Consider the following 23,678-nt stretch of genomic DNA (forward strand, 5'->3'; position numbering starts at 1 on the left):
TGTAATGAGATAGGATTAATTCAGCATCTCTTCGTAAATGATCCTCTAGGGAAGAGTGATCATAACATAGTTTGAGGGTGAGAAACTTGGGTCTAAAACTAGTATCCTGAACTTAAATAAAGGCAATTACAAAGGAATGAAGACAGAATTGGCGAAAGTAGACAGGGAAAATAGATTAAAGGATAAGGTGGCGGACATTTAAGGAGGTATTTCATAACTCTCAGCAAAGATATATTCCAGTGAGAAAGAAAGATTCTAAGAGAAGGATGAACCATCCGTGGCTAACTAAGGAAGTTGAAAGAGAAGGCATACAATGTGGCGAAGAATGGGAAATTTTTAGAAACCAGCAGAGGACGACTAAAAAAATAATAAAGGAGGAGAAAATAGATTATGAGGGTAAACTAGCAAGAAATATAAAGAGAGACAGTAAGAGCTTCTACAGGTATATAAAAAGGAAGAGAGTAGCTAAAGTAAACGTTGTTCCCTTGGAGGACGAGACTGAGGAATTAATAATGGGGAACAGAGAAATGGTGGAGACTTTGAACAAATATTTTGTATCGGTCTTCACGGTAGAAGACACTAAAAACATCCCAATAGTGGATAATCAAAGGGACTATAGGGAGGGAGGAACTTAAAACAATCACTATCACGAGAGAAAAAGTACTGGGCAAACTAATGGGACTAAAGGTGGATAAGTCCCCTGGACCTGATGGCCTGCATCCTGGTGTCTTAAAAGAATAGATAGTGGATGCATTACTTGTAATATTCCAAAATTCCCTGGATTCTGGGGAGGTCCCAGCGGATTGGAAAACTGCAAATGTAACGCCCCTATTTAAGAAAGGAAGGAAACAAAAAGCAGGAAACTATAGACCAGTTAGCCTAACATCTGTGGTTGGGAAAATGCTGGAGTCCATTATTAAGGAAGCAGTAACGGGACATTTCGAAAATCATAATTCAATCAAGCAGAGTCAGCATGGTTTTATGAAAGGGAAATCATGTTTGACAAATTTGCTGGAGTTCTTTGAGGATGTAATGAGCAGGGTGGATAAGGGGGAACCAGTGGATGTGGTGTATTTGGATTTCCAGAAGGCATTCGATAAGATGCCACATAAAAGGTTACTGCACAAGATAAAAGTTCACGGGGTTGGGGGTAATATATTGGCATGGATAGAGGATTGGCTAACTAACAGAAACATAGAAACATAGAAAATAGGTGCAGGAGTAGGCCATTCGGCCCTTCTAGCCTGCACCGCCATTCAATGAGTTCATGGCTGAACATTCAACTTCAGTACCCCATTCCTGCTTTCTCGCCATACCCCTTGATCCCCCGAGTAGTAAGGACCTCATCTAACTCCTTTTTGAATATATTTAGTAAATTGGCCTCAACAGCTTTCTGTGGTAGAGAATTCCACAGGTTCACCACTCTCTGGGTGAAGAAGTTCCTCCGCATCTCGGTCCTAAATGGCTTACCCCTTATCCTTAGACTGTGACCTCTGGTTCTGGACTTCCCCAACATTGGGAACATTCTTCCTGCATCTAACCTGTCTAACCCCGTCAGAATTTTAAATGTTTCTATGAGGTCCCCTCTCATTCTTCTGAACTCCAGTGAATACAAGCCCAGTTGATCCAGTCTTTCTTGATAGGTCAGTCCCGCCATCCCGGGAATCAGTCTGGTGAACCTTCGCTGCACTCCCTCAATAGCAAGAATGTCCTTCCTCAGGTTAGGAGACCAAAACTGTACACAATACTCCAGGTGTGGCCTCACCAAGGCCCTGTACAACTGTAGCAACACCTCCCTGCCCCTGTACTCAAATCCCCTCGCTATGAAGGCCAACGTGCCATTTGCTTTCTTAACCGCCTGCTGTACCTGCATGCCAACCTTCAATGACTGATGTACCATGACACCCAGGTCTCTTTGCACCTCCCCTTTTCCTAATCTGTCACCATTCAGATAATAGTCTGTCTCTCTATTTTTACCACCAAAGTGGATAACCTCACATTTATCCACATTATACTTCATCTGGCATGCATTTGCCCACTCACCTAACCTATCCAAGTCACTCTGCAGCCTCACAGCATCCTCCTCGCAGCTCACACTGCCACCCAACTTAGTGTCATCCGCAAATTTGGAGATACTACATTTAATCCCCTCATCTAAATCATTAATGTACAGTGTAAACAGCTGGGGCCCCAGCACAGAACCTTGCGGTACCCCACTAGTCACTGCCTGCCATTCTGAAAAGTACCCATTTACTCCTACTCTTTGCTTCCTGTCTGACAACCAGTTCTCAATCCATGTCAGTACACTACCCCCAATCCCATGTGCTCTAACTTTGCACATCAATCTCTTGTGTGGGACCTTGTCGAACGCCTTCTGAAAGTCCAAATATACCACATCAACTGGTTCTCCCTTGTCCACTCTACTGGAAACATCCTCAAAAAATTCCAGAAGATTTGTCAAGCATGATTTCCCTTTCACAAATCCATGCTGACTTGGACCTATCATGTCACCTCTTTCCAAATGTGCTGCTATGACATCCATAATAATTGATTCCATCATTTTACCCACTACCGATGTCAGGCTGACCGGTCTATAATTCCCTGTTTTCTCTCTCCCTCCAGAGAGTCGGGATAAATGGGTCATTTTCCGGTTGGCAAACAGTAACTAGTGGGGTGCTACAGGGATCAGTGCTGGGGCCTCAACTATTTACAATATATATTAATGACTTGGATGAAGGGGCCGAGTGTAATGTAGCTAAATTTGCTGATGAGATGATACAAAGATAACTGGGAAAGCAAGTTGTGAGGAGGACACAAAAAGTCTGCAAAGTGATAGATACGTTAAGCAGGTGGGCAAACATTTGGCAGAGTATAATGTGGGAAAATGTGAGGTTATCCACTTTGGTAGGAAGAATAGAAAAGCAAAATATTATTTGAATGGAGAGAGATTACAGAAAGCTATGGTACAGAGGGAACTGGGGGTCCTTGTACATGAAACACAAAAGTACAGGTACAGCAAGTGATCAGGAAGGCAAATGGAATGTTGGCCTTTATTGCAAGGGGGATAGAGTATAAAAGCAGAGAAGTCCTGCTACACCTGTACAGGGGATTGGTGAGACCACACCTGGAGTACTGCATACAGTTCTGGTCTCCGTATTTAAGGAAGGATATACTTGCATTGGAGGCTGTTCAGAGAAGGTTCACTGGGTTGATTCCGGAGTTGAAGGGGTTATCTTATGAGGAAAGGTTGAGCAGGTTGGGCCGATATACATTGGAGTTTATTAGAATGAGAGGTGATCTTATTGAAATATAGGATATTCTGAGGGGGCTTGACAGGGTAGATGCAGAGAGGATGTTTCCCCTCGTGGGAGGAATCAAGAACTAAGGGGCATAGATTCAGAATAAGGGGCCACCCATTTAAGATGGCGATGAGGAGGAATTTCTTCTCAAAGGGTTGTAAATCTGTGGAATTCTCTGCCCCAGAGAGCTGTGGAGGCTGGGTCATTGAGTAGATTCAAGGCGGAGATTTTTGAACTACAGGAACGTCAAGAGTTAGGGGGAGCAGGCAGGGAAGTGGAGTTGAGGCTAGGATCTCATCAGCCATGACCTTATTAAATGGCGGAGCAGGCTCGAGGGGCCGAATGGCCGACTCCTGCTCCTATTTCCTATGTTCTTATTGCCCCTCCCTGGTTGCCCCTTGAGAAGGTGGTGGTGAGCTGCCTTCCCTAACAGCACTGTGGGAGCACCTTCACCAGACGGACTGCAGCGGTTCAAGAAGGCGGCTCACCACCACCTTCTCAAGGGGCAACCAGGGAGGGGCAATAAATTCTGGCTCACATCCAAGAATTAATTAAAAAATATCACTGCTGTTATGGGGGGAGTTCCAGGATTTTGACCCAGCAATGACAAAAGAACGGCCGATATATTTCCATGAGCTGCTCTTGTAGCCACGCATTATCATAGTTACTAAAACATGGAGCCAGTGGAACCCAAATTGTGGGGGGGTGAGGGGAGGGGAGGGGGGGGCGGGGCAAGACAAATTTCTCAGGTCAACGCAAGGACGATGTCTCCGCAAGATCCTGCAAATCCCCTGGGAGGATAGACGCACCAACGTTAGCGTCCTCGACCAGGCCAACATCCCCAGCATCGAAGCGCTGACCACACTCGATCAGCTCCGCTGGGCAGGGCCACATTGTCCGCATGCCAGACACGAGACTCCCAAAGCAAGCGCTCTACTCGGAACTCCTTCACGGCAAACGATATGGGCAGAGGAAACGTTACAGGGACACCCTCAAAGCCTCCCTGATAAAGTGCAACATCCCCACTGACACCTGGGAGTCCCTGGCCAAAGACCGCCCGAAGTGGAGGAAGTACATCTGGGAGGGCGCTGAGCACCTCGAGTCTCGTCGCCGAGAGCATGCAGAAACCAAGCGCAGGCAGCGGAAGGAGCGTGCGGCAAACCAGTCCCACCCTCCCCTTCCCTCAACCACTGTCTGTCCCACCTGTGACAGGGACTGTGGCTCTTGTATTGGACTGTTCAGCCACCAAAGGACTCATTCTAAGAGTGGAAGCAAGTCTTCCTCAATTCCGAGGAACTGCCTATGATGATGATGATGATGCCTCACATCGCGGTGGGGGAATCCGTCACCGTTTACAACAGCCAGTTGCATTTATATAGCCAGTTGCATTTATATAGCCCTTTAATGTGATAAAACGTCACACGTCACTTCACAGGAGCGTTATCCAACAAAATTTGACACCGAGCGGCAGAAAGAAATAGGATATATGTCCAACAACTTGGACAAAGAGTTAGATTATAAGGAGAGTCTTGAAGGAGGAGAGAGGTAGCGAGGGGGAGAGCGGGTTTGGGGTTAGGTGACGGATCAGCCATGATCTCGTTGAATGGCGGAATAGGCTCGAGGGCCCGAATGGCCTCCCCTGTTTTTATTTTCCTATGAGAGGTTTAGGCAGGGAGTTCCAGAGCTTGGGGCCCAGGCAGCTGAAGGCACGGCCACCGATGGTGGAGCGCTTATAATCAGGGATGCTCAAGAGGCCAGAAGTTGAGGAATGCAGATATATCGGAGGGTGGTGGGGCTGGAGGAGATTACAGAGATAGGGAGGGGCGAGGCCATGGAGGGATTTGTAAACAAGGATGGGAATTTTGAAATCGAGGCGTTGCTTAACCGGGAGCCAATGTAGGTCAGCGAGCACAAGGGGTGATGGGTGAATGGGACTTGGTGCGAGTTAGGACACGGGGCAGCGAGCACAAGGGGTGATGGGTGAGCGGGACACGGTATGAGTTAGGACACGGGGCAGCGAGCACAAGGGGTGATGGGTGAGCGGGACACGGTGTGAGTTAGGACACGGGGCAGCGAGCACAGGGGGTGATGGGTGAGCGGGACTGGGTGCGAGTTAGGACACGGGGCAGCGAGCACAGGGGGTGATGGGTGAGCGGGACTGGGTGTGAGTTAGGACACGGGGCAGCGAGCACAGGGGGTGATGGGTGAGTGGGACTGGGTGCGAGTTAGGACACGGGGCAGCGAGCATAGGGGGTGATGGGTGAGTGGGACTGGGTGTGAGTTAGGACACGGGGCAGTGAGCACAGTGGGTGATGGGTGAGTGGGACTGGGTGTGAGTTAGGACACGGGACAGCGAGCACAGGGGGTGATGGGTGAGTAGGACTTGGTGTGAGTTAGGACACGGGCAGCCGAGTTTTGGATCACCTCTAGTATACGTCGGGTAGAATGTAGGAGGCCAGCCAGGAGTGCGTTGGAATAGTCAAGACACGAGGTAACAAAGCACGGATGAGGGTTTCAGCAGCGGATGAGCTGAGGCAGGGGCGGAGACGGGCGATGTTACGGAGGTGGAAATAGGCGCTTCACATGTCCAGTGAAGTATCGCCAGTGGAGCGAGTGGTGATTCCGGGAATTTCCCGGTCAGTGAGGTTTTGATTTGTTGAACGGCAGTAATTGAGTTTGACCTCTCCCTCACCACGGCAGGAATGGTGTGGAACTGACCAACAAACCCCGGCTGTACGAGCTGAGCATGACCGACGATGACCAGCACATGCTGAGAATGGTGAAGGTGGGGAAAGCGGAGGTCGGAGAGATTATTGTCACCGCCAGCAACAGCCACGGAGGGGACATGTGCAGGATCGCTCTGCTCTTGGCAGGTGAGAAGCTTCTCCCGTTGTGTGAGGGGTCAGGGCGCGAGGGATCAGAGCGCGAGGGGTCAGAGTGTGGGAGGTCAGCGAGGGGTCAGAGAGGAGTCAATGTGTGGGAGGTCAGTGAGGGGTCAGGGTGCGAGGGGTCAGAGCGTGAGGGGTCAGAGTGTGGGAGGTCAGAGAGGGGTCAGTGTGTGGGAGGTCAGCAAGGGGTAAGAGTGCGAGGGGTCAGAGAGAGGTCAGTGTGTGGGGGGTCAGGGTGCGAGGGGTCAGTGTGTGGGAGGTCAGTGAGGGGTCAGGGTGTGAGGGGTCAGAGCGCGAGGGGTCAGAGTGTGGGAGGTCAGCGAGGGGTCAGTGTGTGGGAGGTCAGCGAGGGGTAAGAGTGCGAGGGGTCAGAGAGGGGTCAGTGTGTGGGAGGTCAGTGAGGGGTCAGGGTGCGAGGGGTCAGTGTGTGGGAGGTCAGTGAGGGGTCAGGGTGTGAGGGGGATGTTGGAGCTGTCTCGTTGAAGGTTAGGTGACAATTAATGACCTGTTCCAGCACTAACTGACCCACACGACGAGAGCGGGACTCTGAGTATCAGTCAGCGACTCTACAGATGACAAAGAAAAAAGAAAGACTTGCATTTATATAGCGCCTTTCACGACCACTAGACGTCTCAAAGCGCTTTACAGCCAATGCAGTACTTTTGAAGTGTGGTCACTGTTTTAAAGTGGGAAACGCAGCAGCCTATCTCTGCGCACAGCAAGCTCCCACAAACAGCAATGTGATAATGACCGGATAATCTGTTTTCTTGTTATGTTGATTGCGGTATAACAGGACACAACTCCCCTGCTGTTCCTCGAAACAGTGCCATGGGATCTGTTACGTTCACCTGAGAGAGCAGACGGGGCCTCAGTTTAACGTCTCATCCGAAAGACGGCACCTCCGACAGTGGAGCACTCCCTCAGCACTGCACTGGGAGTGTCAGTCGGGATTTATGTGCTCAAGCCCCTGGAGTGGGACTTGACCCTATAACCCTGCTGAGTCAGAGTCGAGTGTGCTGCCCACTCGGCCACTGTTCCTGTGAGTGTTTGGTTCTCAGGTGAGGGCTCTGTTGTGATGCCCGTCCTCATTCAATGACCTGTCATCTCTTCCAGCCCCACAACCCCCCCCGGTTAAGCAACGCCTCAATTTCAGAATTCTCATCCTTGTTTACAAATCCCTCCATGGCCCCTCGCCCCTCCCTATCTCTGTAATCCCCTCCAGCCCCACAACCCCCCGAGATGTCTGCGCCCCTCTAATTCTGCCCTCCTGACCATCCCTGATTATAATCGCTCCACCATCGGTGGCCGTGCCTTCTGTTGCCTGGGCCCCAAGCTCTGGAACTCCCTCCCTAAACCTCTCCGCCTCTCTACCTCTCTTTCCTCCTTCAAGACGTTCCTTGAAACCTACCTCTTCTGCCCTAATTTCTCCTTATGTGGCTCGGTGTCAAATTTTTGTCTTTTAACCCTCCTGTGAAGCGTCTTGGGACGTTTCACTACGTTAAAGGCGCTATATAAATATATATATATACACAAGTTGTTGTTGTTGTTAACTCTGTCCGAGCTGACACATGAAAAATGGCGGCTTGGCGAAGGATGTCGAGTGAGGCCGAGCATGTGGAACTCTAACCCAGCGGGCGTCAGCTCCTGTCAGGCGAGGGGGAGGGGGTGGGGGGACTGAGTTGGCACAGGGTAGGGTGCTGAGTTATTTAGTGGATGTGAAGCCCTCGGCTGGCCATCGATCCTTCAGCCCGGGGTTTTAACCCGAACACCTTGTGTTTCAGAGGCCCCGCGGTTCGAGTCGATCATGGAGGACATTGTGGTGAGCCCCGAGGAGACGGCGAGACTGGCCATTGTGGTGGAAGGGAAACCACTGCCGGACATCCACTGGTACAAAGTACGCCCCGCCACATCTCGCACAGCGCTGCGCGGGGGGGGGGGGGGGGGGAGGGGTTAGGGACACTCGGGGAAACGGATAGCGGGGGAGGGACATTCGGCCGATTCGGTTCCAGACTGACCAGTCCTTGGTCCCTCCCATACGGGCCCATCCAGCCAATTACTGACCAGCCCTTTGTCCTTCCCACACTTATCTTCCAACCAATGACTGACCAGTTGTCAGTCCCGCCCACACTGACCTTCCAACCAATGACTGACCAGTCTTCGGTCCCTCCCACACAGACCCTCCAGCCAATCACTGACCACTGCTCGGTCCCTCCCGCATGGATCATCCAGCCAATCACTGACCAGCCTGTAGTCCCTCCCACTGACCCTCTGGCCAATGACTGACCAGTTCTCCTTCTCTCCCACTGACCCTCTGGCCAATGACTGACCAGTTCTCCTTCTCTCCCACTGACTCTCTGGCCAATCTCTGGCCAGCCCTTGGTCCCTCCCACACTGATGTTGTGGCCAATGACTGACCAGTGCTCGGTCCCTCCCACACTGACCCTGTGACTAATGACTGACCAGTGCTTGGTCCCTCCCTCACTGACCCTGCAGCCAATGATTGACCAGTGCCCAGTCCCTCCCTCACTGACCCTGTGACCAATGACTGACCAGTGCTTAGTTCCTCCCACACTGATCCTGCGGCCAATGACTGATCAGTTCTCAGTCCCGCCCTCTCTGACCCTGTGGCCAATGACTGACCAGTGCTCGGTCCCTCCCTCACTGACCCTGCGGCCAATGACTGAGCAGTGCTTGGTCCTTCCCTCACTGACCCTGTGGCTAATGACTGACCAGTGCTCGGTCCCTCCCTCACTGACCCTGTGGCCAATGACTGAGCAGTGCTCGGTCCCTCCCTCACTGACCCTGTGGCCAATGACTGACCAGTGCTTGGTCCTTCCCTCACTGACCCTGTGGCCAATGACTGACCAGTGCTCGGTCCCTCCCTCACTGACCCTGCGGCCAATGACTGAGCAGTGCTTGGTCCTTCCCTCACTGACCCTGTGGCCAATGACTGACCAGTGCTCGGTCCTTCCCTCACTGACCCTGTGGCCAATGACTGACCAGTGCTCGGTCCCTCCCTCACTGACTCTGTGGCCAATGACTGACCAGTGCTCGGTCCCTCCCTCACTGACCCTGCGGCCAATGACTGACCAGTGCTCGGTCCCTCCCTCACTGACTCTGTGGCCAATGACTGATCAGTGCTCAGTCCCGCCCTCTCTGACCCTGTGGCCAATGACTGACCAGTGCTCGGTCCTTCCCTCACTGACCCTGTGGCCAATGACTGACCAGTGCTCGGTCCCTCCCTCACTGACCCTGCGGCCACTCCGGACACGATGAGTGAATTTGTCCCTCTGGTTTATTTTGAAGGATGATGAGATGCTAGTGGAAAGCAACCACTTGTCCTTTGTGTACGACGACAGTGAGTGTTCGCTGGTCATCCTCAACACCACCGAGTCCGACAGCGGAGTGTACACCTGTACGGCAAAGAACCTCGCTGGAGAGGTGTCCTGCAAGGCCGAGCTCACCGTACTGAAGGGTAAGATTGAGCCCAACCACCGGTCACGGACAGATAACCAAAACACAGTGCCGACAGGGAGCGCAGTACCGTAGCCAGAAACAACCATAACTATAACCAGAATGAGTGATAACTATAACTACAACCAGAAACAGTGATAACTATAACTATAACCAGAAACAGTGAAAACGATAACTATAAACAGAAACAGCCATAACTATAACCAGAATCAGTGATAACTATAACTATAACCAGAAACAGTGATAACTATAACTATAACCAGAATGAGTGATAACTGTAACCAGAAACAGTGATAACTATAACTATAACCAGAAACAGTAATAACTATAACTATAGCCAGGCCCAGTGATAACTATAACCAGAATCAGTGTTAACTATAACCAGGCCCAGTGATAACTATAACCAGAGTCAGTGATAACTATAACCAGAATCAGTGATAACTATAACCAGGCCCAGCGATAACTATAACCAGAATCAGTGATAACTGTAACCAGAAACAGTGATAACTATAACTATAACCAGAAACAGTAATAACTATAACTATAACCAGGCCCAGTGATAACTATAACCAGAATCAATGTTAACTAATCAGGCCCAGCGATAACTATAACCAGAGTCAGTGATAACTATAACCAGAATCAGTGATAACTATAACCAGGCCCAGTGATACCTATAACCAGAATCAGTGATAACTATAACCAGGCCCAGCGATAACTATAACCAGGCCCAGCGATAACTGTAACCAGAAACAGTGATAACTATAACTATAACCAGAAACAGTGATAACTATAACTATAACCAGGCCCAGTGATAACTATAACCAGAATCAGTGTTAACTATAATCAGGCCCAGCGATAACTATAACCAGAGTCAGCGATAACTATAACCAGAATCAGTAATAACTATAACCAGAATCAGTGATACCTATAACCAGAATCAGTGATAACTATAACCAGGCCCAGCGATAACTATAACCAGAATCAGTGATAACTATAACCAGGCCCAGTGATAACTACAACCAGAGTCAGTGATAACTATAACTACAACCAGAAGCAGTGTCAGTGATAACTATAACCAGAATCAACGAATACTATAACCAGGCCCAGCGATAACTATAACCAGAATCAGTGATAACTATAACCAGGCCCAGCGATAACTATAACCAGAATCAGTGATAACTATAACCAGGCCCAGCGATAACTATAACCAGAATCAGTAATAACTATAACCAGAAACAGTGATAACTATTACCAGAATCAGTGATAACTATAACCAGGCCCAGCGATAACTATAACCAGAATCAGTCATAACTGTAACCAGAATCAGTGATAACTATAATGAGGCCCAGTGATAACTATAACCAGGCCCAGCGATCACTATAACCAGAATCAGTGATAACTATAACCAGGCCCAGCGATAACTATAACCAGAATCGGTGATAACTATAACCAGGTCCAGCGATAACAATAACTAGAATCAGTGATAGCTGTAACAAGGCCCAGCGATAACTATAACCAGAATCAGTGATAACTATAACCAGGCCCAGCGATAACTATAACCAGAATCAGCGATAGCTGTAACCAGGCCCAGCAATAACTATAACCAGAATCAGTGATAACTATAACCAGAATCAGTGATAGCTGTAACCAGGCCCAGCAATAACTATAACCAGAATCAGTGATAACTCGAGCCAGGCCCAGCGATAACGATAACCAGAATCAGTGATAACTATAGCCAGAATCAGCGATAACTATTGCCAGGCCCAGCGATAACTATAATCAGAATCAGCGATAACTATAACCAGGCCCAGCGATAACTGTAACCAGAATCAGTGATAACTATAACCAGGCCCAGCGATAACTGTAACCAGAATCAGTGATAACTATAACCAGGCCCAGTATGGTACCATAAGCAGAGATTGGATTTTTAAAAATTCGTTGCTGGGATGTGGGCGTCGCTGGCCAGGCCGCCATTTATTGCCCATCCCTCACTGCCCCTGGGAAGGTGGTGGTGAGCCGCCGCCTTGAACCGCTGCAGTCCGTGTGGTGAAGGTGCTCCCACAGTGCTGTTAGGGAGGGAGTTCCAGGATTGTGACCCAGTGACGATGAAGGAACGGCCGATATATTTCCAAGTCAGGATGGTGTGTGACTTGGAGGGGAACGTGGAGGTGGTGGTGTTCCCATGGACCTGCTGCCCTTGTCCTTCTAGGCGGTAGAGGTCGCAGGTTTGGGAGGTGCTGCCGAAGAAGCCTTGGCGAGTTGCTGCAGTGCATCTTGTAGATGGTACACACTGCAGCCACGGTGGGCCGGTGGTGGAGGGAGTGAGTGTTGAAGGTGGTGGGTAGCGGGCCGGTCAAGCGGCTGCTTTGTCCTGGATGACCATCTCCAACAAGCGAGAGTCTAACCACCTCCCCATGATATTCAACGGCATTACCATCACCGAATCCCCCTGCAGCAACATCTGAGTGTTGTTGGAGCTGCACTCATCCAGGCAAGTGGAGAGTGTTCCATCACACTCCTGACTTGTGCGTTGTAGATGGTGGAAAGGCTTTGGGGAGTCAGGAGGTGAGACACTCGCCGCAGAATACCCAGCCTCTGACCTGCTCTTGTAGTGTGTTACTGGGCTGGATTAGCAATGTGCTATCTGTTCATTTTTCCCTCAGAGGTGCTGAAGCAGGGTAATTCCACCTGTGTCTGAATCATAGAAACATAGAAATTTACAGCACAGACGGAGGCCATTCGGCCCATCGTGTCTGCACCGGCCGACAAAGCTACCCAGCCTAATCCCACTTTCCAGCTCTGGGTCCGTAGCCCTGTGGGTTACGGCACTTCAGGTACACATCCAAGTACTGTTTAAATGTGGTGAGGGTTTCTGCCTCTACCACCCTTTCAGGCCGTGAGTTCCAGACCTCCACCACCCTCTGGGTGAAGACATTTCCCCTCAAATCCCCTCTAAACCTCCCCCGAATTACTTTAAATCTATGCCCCCTGGTTGTTGACCCCTCTGCTAAGGGAAACAGGTCCTTCCTATCCACTCTATCCAGGCCCCTCATAATTTTATACACCTCAATCAGGTCTCCCCTCAGCCTCCTCTGTTCCAAAGAAAACAACCCCAGCCTATCCAATCTTTCCTCATCGCTAAAATTCTCCAGTCCCGGCAACATCCTCGTAAATCTCCTCTGTACCCTCTCCAGTGCAATCTGGTCTTCTGATGTATTTGCTTCATGGGTTCTTTGCTTAAGAATTCTAGTTGGTTTATTCGCAAAGGTTTAACAATCACACTACACATTACCAGTTCATCCACCAGGCTCACAACCACCTGCCCCATCGTGGATCCCCCGAACCCAACTGGCTGGGGTTTTATTGAGTCTTGTGAACATCACATGACTGGTTAAGCCACTCACAATAGAAACATAGAAATTTACAGCGCAGATGGAGGCCATTTCGGCCCATCGTGTCCGTGCCGGCTGACAAAGAGCCGCACGGCCCTTGGTCAGCAGCCCTGAAGGTTACATATAAACCCATGAACAATGAACAATGAGCACCCAGCCCAACCAGTCCGCCTCACACAACTGCGACACCCCTTATACTGAAACATTCTACACTCCACCCCAACCGGAGCCATGGGATCTCCTGGGAGAGGCAAAAACCAGATAAAAACCCAGGACAATTTAGGGAGAAAAAATCTGGGAAAATCCAGGCGATCGAAACTAATCCAGGAGATCACCCTGGACGTATTCGATTCCCTGCAGTACTTACCATTATATCTGCGCCGTCCAACCAAAGGTCATCCAGTCTTGAGGCAGTTCAGAGAAGGTTCACGAGGTTGATTCCGGAGATGAGGGGGTTGACTTATGAAGAAAGGTTGAGTAGGTTGGGCCTCTACTCATTGGAATTCAGAAGAATGAGAGGTGATCTTATCGAAACATATAAGATTATGAGGGGGCTCGACAAGGTGGATGCAGAGAGGATGTTTCCACTGATGGGGGAGACTAAAACTAGGGGGTGTGATCTTAGAATAAGGGGCCACCCATTTAAAACTGAGATGAGGAGGAATTTCTTCTCTCAGAGGGTTGTAAATCTGTGGAATTCTCTGCCTCAGAGAGCTGTGGAAGCTGGGACATTGAATATATTTAAGACAGAAATAGACAGTTTCTTAAACGATAAGAGATTAAGGGGTTATGGGGAGCGGGCGGGGAAGTGGAGCTGAGTCCATGATCGGATCAGCCATGATCGTATTAAATGGTGGAGCAGGCTCGAGGGGCCGAATGGCCGACTCCTGCTCCTATTTCTTATGTTCTAATCCCACTTACCAGCTCTAGGTCTGTAACCCTGCAGGTTATGGCATTTCAAGTGGCCATCCAAGCATCTTTTAAATGAGGTGAGGGTTTCTGCATCCATCACTCTTCCAGGCAATGAGGGGTGGTGGATGCAGAAGCTCTCACCAACAGCTCTACAAACCTGTGAGCATACTTTCAGTTGCATACATTACAGGTGTGCCCCCTGCCCTTTTATACCACTTCCCCATCTCCTGCCCTCCACCTCCACCCTCCTCCCATGGTCAAATCTCTCATAAGAACATAAGAAATAGGAGCAGGAGTTGGCCATTCATCCCCTCGAGCCTGCTCCACCATTTAATACGATCATGGCTGAGCCGATCATGGACTCAGCTCCACTTCCCCGCCTGCTCCCCATAACCCCTTAATCTCTTATCGTTTAAGAATCTGTCCATCTCCACCTTAAATATATTCAATGACCCAGCCTCCACAGCTCTCTGAGGCAGAGAATTCCACAGATTTACAACCCTCTGAGAGAAGAAATTCCTCCTCATCTGCATCTTAAATGGGCGGCCCCTTATTCTGAAACTATTCCCCCTAGTTCTAGATTCCCCCACGAGGGGAAACATCCTCTCTGCATCTACCCTGTCGAGCCCCCTCAGAATCTTATACGTTTCAATAAGATCACCTCTCATTCTTCTGAACTCCAATGAGTAGAGGCCCAACCTGCTCAACCTTTCCTCGTAAGACAATCCCTTCATCTCAGGAATCAACCGAGTGAACTTTCTCTGGACTGCCTCCAATGCAAGAAAATCCTTCCTTAAATACGGAGACCAAAACTGTACGCAGTACTCCAGGTGTGGCCTCACCAATACCCGAACAATCAGGATCTCAAACCCGGCACAAAGCTCATGGTTTACAGAGCAGTAGTGATACCCGCCCTCCTATATGGCTCATAGCCATGGACTATGTACAGCAGACACCTCAATGCACTGGAGAAGTACCACGAGCGCTGCCTCCGCGGGATCCTGCAAATCCCCTGGGAGGACAGGCTCACCAACATCGGTGTCCTCGACCAGGCCAACGTCCGCAATATCGAAGCACTGACCACACTCGATCAGCTCCGCTGGGCGGGCCACACTGTCCGCATGCCCGACACTAGACTCCCGAAAGAAGCGCTCTACTCCAAGCTACATCACAGCAGGCGAGCCCCAGGAGGGCAGAGGAAACTTTTCAGGGACGCCCTCAAAGCCTCCTTGAAAAAATGTAACATCCCCACCGACTCCTGGGAATCCCCGGCCCAAGACCGCTCAAACTGGAGGAGAAGCATCGGGAAGGCGCCGAACACCCTCGAGTCCCTTCGCCGGGAGCACGCGGAAGTCCAGCGCAAACAGCGGAAGTGTGCTCCTATTTCTTATGTTCTTATGTGATGAGTTCCCCCACCTCAGTCACTATTACTATCGATGGTTAAAAAAAACTTGATGGCAGAATGAGAAGAAAGACTTGCATTTATATAGCGCCTTTCACCGGGTGCCTCAAAGCGCTTTACAGCCAAGGAAGTACTTTAGGAGTGTAGTCACTGTTGTAATGTGGGAAACGGGGCAGCTAATTTGTGCACAGCAAGCTCCCACACACAGCAATGTGATTATGACCAGATAATCTGTTTTTGTTGTGTTTATCGAAGGATAACTATTGGCTCCAGGACACCACCCCTGCTCGTCTTCGAAATAGTGCCGTGGGGTCTTTTATGTCCACCTGAGAGAGCAGTTTAACATCTCATCCGAAAGACGGCCCCTCCGACAGTGCAGCGCTCCCTCAGTACTGCCCCTCCGACAGTGCGGCGCTCCCTCAGTAATGCCCCTCCGACAGTGCGGCGCTCCCTCAGTGCTGCCCCTCCGACAGTGCAGCGCTCCCTCAGTACTGCCCCTCCGACAGTGCGGCACTCCCTCAGTGCTGCCCCTCCGACAGTGCGGCGCTCCCTCAGCACTGCCCCTCCGACAGTGTGGCACTCCCTCAGCGCTGCCCCTCCAACAGTGTGGCACTCCCTCAGTGCTGCCCCTCCGACAGTGCGGCGCTCCCTCAGTACTGCCCCTCCGACAGTGCGGCACTCCCTCAGTGCTGCCCCTCCGACAGTGCGGCGCTCCCTCAGCACTGCCCCTCCGACAGTGCAGCACTCCCTCAGTGCTGCCCCTCCGACAGTGCGGCGCTCCCTCAGCACTGCCCCTCCGACAGTGCGGCACTCCCTCAGCACTGCACTGGGAGTGTCAGCCTGAATTTTTGTGCTCAAGTCCCTGGAGTGGGACTTGAACCCACGACCTTCTGACTCAGAGTCGAGAGTGCTGCCCACTGAGCCACGGCTGACACTGAATAGAGACGAAAGGAGCACAAGCATTCCTGATGTTTTACTGTTTTGTAGGGAAAACCGGGAACGACGAGCCAATGGACGATGAGGATACCATCTTGCGGAAGATGAGGCTGCTTTCAGACTATTATGACGTGCACCAGGAGATTGGGCGGTGAGTGTGACACGCTGTGGGGACTTTAACCGAGGGCGCAGTTTAGACTCGGATCCGATCTGCAATTCTGGGGCCGATCAAGGGAAATTAACTGTAACACTGACCGACGCAAAGTATTGTCAATGAGAAGCGTGAATGAGCTGAGTCGGTTCTTGCCCAGCGAGTTGTGATCGGGAACGCGCTGCCTGAAATTCAATAGTAATTTTCAAACCGGGAATTGGATCAATACTCGAAAAGGAAAAAATCAGCAGGGCTGTGGGGAAAGAGCGAGGGGAGTGGGACTGCTGGGATCGCTCTGTCACAGAGCCGGCACAGGCTCGAAGGGCCCAATGGCCTCCTCCTGTGCTGTATAATGAAGGAACAGAATCGACTCCGGGAGACATGGAAAGGACTTGGGTGTGACGATAGACTCATTTACAATGTTAACACGATAACAACACGGGGACAGGAGGAGGCCATTCAGCCCCTCGAGCCTATTCTATCATTCCGTTAGATCACAGCCGAACTGTACCTTAACTCCATCTGCCCACCTTAATACCGGGACCCTTAATACCCTCACCCAACACAAATCTATCGATCTTACTCTTGATATTTTCAATTGACCCTCGGCCGCAACAGCCTTTCGGGGGAGAGAGTTCCAGATTCATAGAAACATAGAAAATAGGAGCAGGAGGAGGCCATTCGGCCCTTCGAGCCTGCACCGCCATTCAATGGGTTCATGGCTTAACATGCAACTTCAGTTCCCACTGCCCTGTGTGTGTAGAAGTGTTTCCCGACATCACCCCTGAACGGCCGGGGTCTAATGTTAAGGTCCTGTCCCCTTGTTCTGAACTCCCCCCCCACCAGAGGGAATGGTTTCTCTCGATCACCCCCATCGATTCCTTTAATCATCGTAAACCCCTCGATCAGATTGCCCCGTAATCTTCTACACTCGAGGGAACACAGGCCTCTGTCTGTGCAACCTGCCCTCGGGATTTAACCCTCTCAGCCCCGGGTATCAGTCTGGGGAACCCGTCTCCCCTCCCCGAGGCCGATATATCCTCCCCGCATGGCGGGGCCCAGGACTGGACGCAGTGACTCCAGACGGGCTCTGATCCGAGCTTTATATAACTCTACCATCACTTCCACCCATTGGTATTCCAGCCCCCGATAACATTCCAATAACCTTGATCATTATTTTTTGACCCTGTTCACTAGTTTCAGTGATTTCGGTACAAGGACCCCGAAACCTCGCTACTCCCCCCACAGGACTTGGCTTCTTACCATTCAGATAATTCTCTGGTCTACCATTCTTAGGTCCAAAGTGGGTGATGTGAGCTCACTTTCCTGCATTGAACTTCATCTGCTGCAGCCTTGCCCACTCACTTAATCTATCATAGAGTCATAGACTCACACAACGGTCACAGCACAGAAGGAGGCCATTCGGCCCGTCGAGCCTGTGCCGGCCCTCAGCCAGCCCCACTCCCCCGCCCTTTCCCCGGAGTCCTGCACATTTTCCCCTTCAGGGACTTATCCAACTCCCTTTTGAAAGCCACGATTGAGTCTGCCTCCACCACCCTCTCAGGCAGCACATTCCAGATCCTAACCACTCGCTGCGTAAAAAGGTTTTCCCTCATGTCGCTTTTGGTCCTTCTGCCAATCACCTTAAATCTGTGTCCTCTGGTTCTCCACCCTTCCGCCAATGGGAACAGTTTCTCCCGATCTACTCTGTCCAGGCCCCTCATGATTTTGAACACCTCGATCAAATCTCCTCTCAACCTTCTCTGCTCCAAGGAGAACAGCCCCAGCTTCTCCAGTCTATCCCCGTCACTGAAGTCCCTCATCCCTGGAACCATTCTCGTAAATCCCCTCTGCTCCCTCTCTAAGGCCTTCACATCCTTCCTAAAGTGCGGGGCCCAGAATTGGACACAATACTCCAGTTGGGGTCGAATGTGTGTTTTATACAGGTCCATCATAACTTCCTTGCTTATATAAGAACATAAGAAATAGGAGCAGGAATCGGCTGATCCGATCATGGACTCAGCTCCACTTCACTTCCCATAACCCTTCACTCCCTTATCGCTCAAAGATCTGTCTATCTCCACCTTAAATACATTCAATGACCCAGCCACCACAGCTCTCTGGGGCAGAGAATTCCACAGATTTACAACCCTCTGAGAGAAGAAATTCCTCCTCATCTCAGTTTTAAATGGGCCACCCCTTATTATGAAACTATGTTCCCTAGTTCTAGTCTCCCCCATCAGTGGAAACATCCTCTCTGCATCCACCTTGTCAAGCCCCCTCAGAATCTTATATGTTTCGATAAGATCACCTCTCATTCTTCTGAATTCCAATGAGTAGAGGCCCAACCTTCCCAACCTATCTTCATAAGTCAACCCCCTCATCTCCGGAATCAACCTAGTGAACCTTCTCTGAACTGCCTCCAAAGCAAGTAAATATGGAAACCAAACCTGCACGCAGTATTCCAGGTGTGGCCTCACCAATACTCTGTAGCAAGACTTCCCTGCTTTTATACTCCATCCTCTTTGCAATAAAGGCCAAGATTCCATTGGCCTTCCTGATCACTTGCTGTACCTGCATACTATCCTTTTGTGTTTCATGCACACCCCCAGGTCCCGCTGTACTGCGGCACTTTGCAATCTTTCTCCATTTAAATTATAATTTTGTATTCATTGGGCTAGAAATTGGGTACGGCCCGCTGTGAGGGGGTGTCAGTGCCAGGGTGCTATATTTAGCACCGGGCAATGTTTACCGCCACAAAGTGGGATATTCAGTTGTAGCGCCCCTAGAGGAGAGTGGAGTGCTAAGGAGACACTTGTCCTCTGGTGCTAACGGAGCAACAGCGCAGGAGGCCCACTCAATGTATTGCCTCTACGATGCTGGCATCCTGCTCCATGAAAAAATCCTTGGTGAAAATGCCAGTAAACCTCACCCACACGTCCCCACTGCTTCAACAAATAAATAGAAGTTTAAAAACTGGAATGTATTAATGCTATTCACATTCTTGTGTGGCAGCGAGTTCCACATTCTCACCGCTCTCTGGGTAAAGAAGTTTCTCCTGAATTCCCCGTTGGGTTTATCAGTGACTCTCGTATATTGATGGCCCCTAGTTCTGGTCTCTCTCCCTCAAGTGGAAACACTGTCTCTACGCCTACCCTCTCAAATCCTTTCACAATTCTAAAGACCTTTACCACCCCTCGTCCTTCTCTTGTCTGGAGAGAAGACCCCCAGCCTGTTCATCCTTTCCTGATGCAGGTGCGACGTCCAAAATCCGGAGTTCTGGAATACGGACACCGGGCCGATCCGTGGCGGGGTTGTCTGGAAACCGGAAAATGTCCCGTAATCTGGACTCCCCCGCCGCAGCCCAACCTCCGGCCATCCGACCTCCCCGGGCCTTGTCCCACCCAACCTCCCTCAATCTCTAGCCCGACTGACCCCCATCCCGACCTCCGGCCGTCCGACCTCCCCGGGCCTTGTCCCACCCAACCTCCCTCAATCTCTAGCCCGACTGACCCCCATCCCGACCTCCGGCCGTCCGACCTCCCCGGGCCTTGTCCCACCCAACCTCCCTCAATCTCTAGCCCGACTGACCCCCATCCCGACCCCCGGCCGTCCATCCTCCCCCGGTCTCGTCGCACCCGACCTCCCTTGACCTCTAGCCCGACCGACCCCCTCGACCTCTGGCCGCCCGACCTCCCCCGGCCTTGGCCTGACCGAGCCCCTCCCCCCACTCCCCGACCTCCGGCCGCCCGACCTCCCTCAATCTCTGGCCCGACCGACCTCCCGCCCCGACGCCCCCCCGCCCGCCCCCCTGCCCCCGACCTCCGGCCCAGGCAAAGACGTTCCGAAATCCGGAGATACCTGTAATCCGGAAGGGCCTCTGTCCCGAGCTTTCCGGATTTCGGATGTCACACCCGATAGTGAGAACCGTTCAGTTCTGCTTTTCAAATACTTGTCCCGTTTTCCCGTATAAGATGCAGCGGTGCCCGTGTGTTTCCGTCCGCCGCGTGTAACCGCCGCTTGCTTTCTCTTTTTCTTTTCCCGAAGGGGCGCGTTCTCGTGCGTGAAGCGGGTGACGGAGAAGAGCAGTAAGTTGGATTACGCGGCGAAATTCATCTCCTTCCGAGCCACGGCCCGGGAGGACGCAGTGAGGGAGCTGGAGATCCTGTCGCAACTCGACCACGAGAGGATCGTCTACTTCCACGATGCGTTCGAGAAAAAGAATAGTGTCATCATCGTGCTGGAGCAGTATCCTCTCCGTGCTGACTCGTCTGCTCGAGCTGGAGGCGGGGGAGAGGCGCTGGGGGGGGCCAGGAGTCGGGGGGGGGCGGGGTGACGGGCGGGGGGATGGGGGAGGGTGGGCACTGAGGCCGGGCGATCACTATCCCCTCGGAGTTAGACTCCACACCCGACGGGTCGGAAGGTTGGCTATGGAGGGTCCTTGGTGAAATAGATTTGTGCACTTGGGAGTTCCTTTCCCAGTGGGCAGAAGAAAGAAAGTCTTGCATTTCTATGGCTGTGATGTTTGTAGAGCTGCTGAAGCGGGCAGATCCGAGGGCCTCCTCGTGGGACTGCTCCTGGGCCTGGCCAAGGTGGCCATCAGCCGGTCCAGGCAGCGGGCGGTCGAGGGGGTCGTTCAGCCCGACTGCCCGCCTCTCTTCCGCGGTTACATCCGAGCCAGGGTGTCCCTGGAGATGGAGCACGCGGTGTCCACCGGTACGCTCGCGGCCTTCCGCGAGAGGTGGGCGCCGGAGGGACTGGAGTGCATCATCACCCCCGGCAACCAAATTTTAATTTGATCCAATTAATGTTTAAAGTTTAATTTGTCGGTTTCAGTGCCCCTTCTAAGGGGGACACTTGATTTATAGTTTTCACTTAAAATAGTTGTAGAGCTGTTGAGTTGGGAGTGGCTTAGCCAGTCACGTGATGTTCACAAGACTCAATAAAACCCCAGCCAGTTGGGTTCGGGGGATCCACGATGGGGCAGGTGGTTGTGAGCCTGGTGGATGAACTGGTAATGTGTAGTGCGATTGTTAAACCTTTTGTTAACAAAGCCAACTAGTTCTTAATAGTAATGTGTTGCTATGAATTCTCAAGAAGACAACCCACGAAGCGAATACATTACGAAAGCCCCTTTCATGACCTCGAGACTTCCCAAAGCGTTTTACGGCCAATAAAGAACTTCTGACACAAAAGCAAAACACAGCGGATGCTGGAAATCTGAAATAAAAAGCGAAAACGCTGGAAACACTCAGCGGGTCAGGCAGCATCTGTGGAGAGAGAAACAGAGTTCACGTTTCGGGTCTGTGACCCTTGGTCAGAACTGGAAAAGTTTGCAATGTAACAGATTGTTGAGGAAGTGCAAGGGGCATTGAAAGGGGGAGGGGAGGGAAGATCGAAAGGGAAGATCTGTCATAGGGTGGAAGGCAGGAGAGATTAGAGAGACAGAAGGGATTGTGGGCAAAGATCTTTGATGTGTAGTTGCCGTGGTAATGTAGGAAACGCGGCAGTGTGCGCACAGCAAGCTCCCACAAACAGCAAATAAGAAATAGGAGCTGGAGGAGGCCGTACAGCCCCTCGCGCCTGCTCAACAAGATAACGGCTGATCTATCTAAACTCTACCTCCCCCCCCCCCCCTCCCCATATCCCCATAAATGTGCAGATGATCTGTTTTCAGTGATCTTGGTTGAGGGGTAGCTATGGGCACCAGGGAGAGCTCCCCTGCTCTTCTTCCAATAATACACTGCAATCTTTTACTTTCATCTGAAAGAGCAGACAGGGCCTCGGTTTAACGCCTCAGCCAAAAAACGGCTCACCAGACAGTGCAGCACTCCCTCAGCACAGCACTGAGTGTGCAGCCCAGATTGTGTGCTCAAGCCTCCGCAGTGGGACTTGAACCCACAACCTTCTGACTCGGAGGAGCGAGTGCACAGGCGATTGAATCGATAGGAACCCATTTTACGATATTACCCGAAGTCAAAATTATCCCCATTGATGGGACAGTGTAGAGGGAGCTTTACTCTGTATCTAATCCCGTGCTGTACCTGCCCTGGGAGTGTTTGATGGGACAGTGTAGAGGCAGCTTTACTCTGTATCTAACCCCCTGTACCTGCCCTGGGAGTGTTTGATGGGACAGTGTAGAGGGAGCTTTAGTCTGTATCTAACCCCCTGTACCTGCCCTGGGAGTGTTTGATGGGACAGTGTAGAGGGAGCTTTACTCTCTATCTAACCCCCTGTACCTGCCCTGGGAGTGTTTGATGGGACAGTGTAGAGGGAGCTTTAGTCTGTATCTAACCCTGTGCTGTACCTGCCCTGGGAGTGTTTGATGGGGACAGTGTAGAGGGAGCTTTACTCTGTATCTAACCCATGCTGTACCTACCCTGGGAGTGTTTGATGGGACAGTGTAGAGGGAGCTTTACTCTGTATCTAACCCTGTGCTGTACCTGCCCTGGGAGTGTTTGATGGGGACAGTGTAGAGGGAGCTTTACTCTGTATCTAACCCATGCTGTACCTGCCCTGTTAGTGTTTGATGGGGACAGTGTAGAGGGAGCTTTACTCTGTATCTAACCCATGCTGTACCTGCCCTGGGAGTGTTTGATGGGACAGTGTAGAGGGAGCTTTACTCTGTATCTAACCCATGCTGTACCTGCCCTGTTAGTGTTTGATGGGGACAGTGTAGAGGGAGCTTTACTCTGTATCTAACCCATGCTGTACCTGCCCTGGGAGTGTTTGATGGGACAGTGTAGAGGGAGCTTTACTCTGTATCTAACCCCGTGCTGTACCTGCCCTGGGAGTGTTTGATGGGACAGTGTAGAGGGAGCTTTACTCTGTATCTAACCCCGTGCTGTACCTGCCCTGGGAGTGTTTGATGGGGACAGTGTAGAGGGAGCTTTACTCTGTATCTAACCCTGTGCTGTACCTGCCCTGGGAGTGTTTGATGGGACAGTGCAGAGGGAGCTTTACTCTGTATCTAACCCCCTGTACCTGCCCTGGGAGTGTTTGATGGGACAGTGTAGAGGGAGCGTTACTCTGTATCTAACCCCGTGCTGTACCTGCCCTGGGAGTGTTTGATGGGACAGTGTAGAGGGAGCTTTACTCTGTATCTAACCCCGTGCTGTACCTGCCCTGGGAGTGTTTGATGGGACAGTGTAGAGGGAGCTTTACTCTGTATCTAACCCCATGCTGTACCTGCCCTGGGAGTGTTTGATGGGACAGTGTAGAGGG

The 23,678-nt window shown here is 51.2% G+C and overlaps 1 protein-coding gene across 1 annotated transcript in view; it reads left to right on the forward strand.

Annotated features, from left to right (window-relative positions):
* LOC139260440 (striated muscle-specific serine/threonine-protein kinase-like) overlaps positions 1 to 23,678 on the forward strand; it is a 458,414-nt gene that overhangs the window by 287,172 nt on the left and 147,564 nt on the right. The window contains exons 18-22 of the mRNA XM_070877003.1: positions 6,000 to 6,172; positions 7,969 to 8,081; positions 9,494 to 9,662; positions 16,355 to 16,454; positions 20,502 to 20,702. Coding sequence (XP_070733104.1) covers positions 6,000 to 6,172; positions 7,969 to 8,081; positions 9,494 to 9,662; positions 16,355 to 16,454; positions 20,502 to 20,702 — 756 coding nt within the window. The remainder of the gene's footprint in view (positions 1 to 5,999; positions 6,173 to 7,968; positions 8,082 to 9,493; positions 9,663 to 16,354; positions 16,455 to 20,501; positions 20,703 to 23,678) is intronic.

This window comes from Pristiophorus japonicus, chromosome 3, assembly GCF_044704955.1.
Source record: "Pristiophorus japonicus isolate sPriJap1 chromosome 3, sPriJap1.hap1, whole genome shotgun sequence".
NCBI classification, from domain to species: domain Eukaryota; kingdom Metazoa; phylum Chordata; class Chondrichthyes; family Pristiophoridae; genus Pristiophorus; species Pristiophorus japonicus.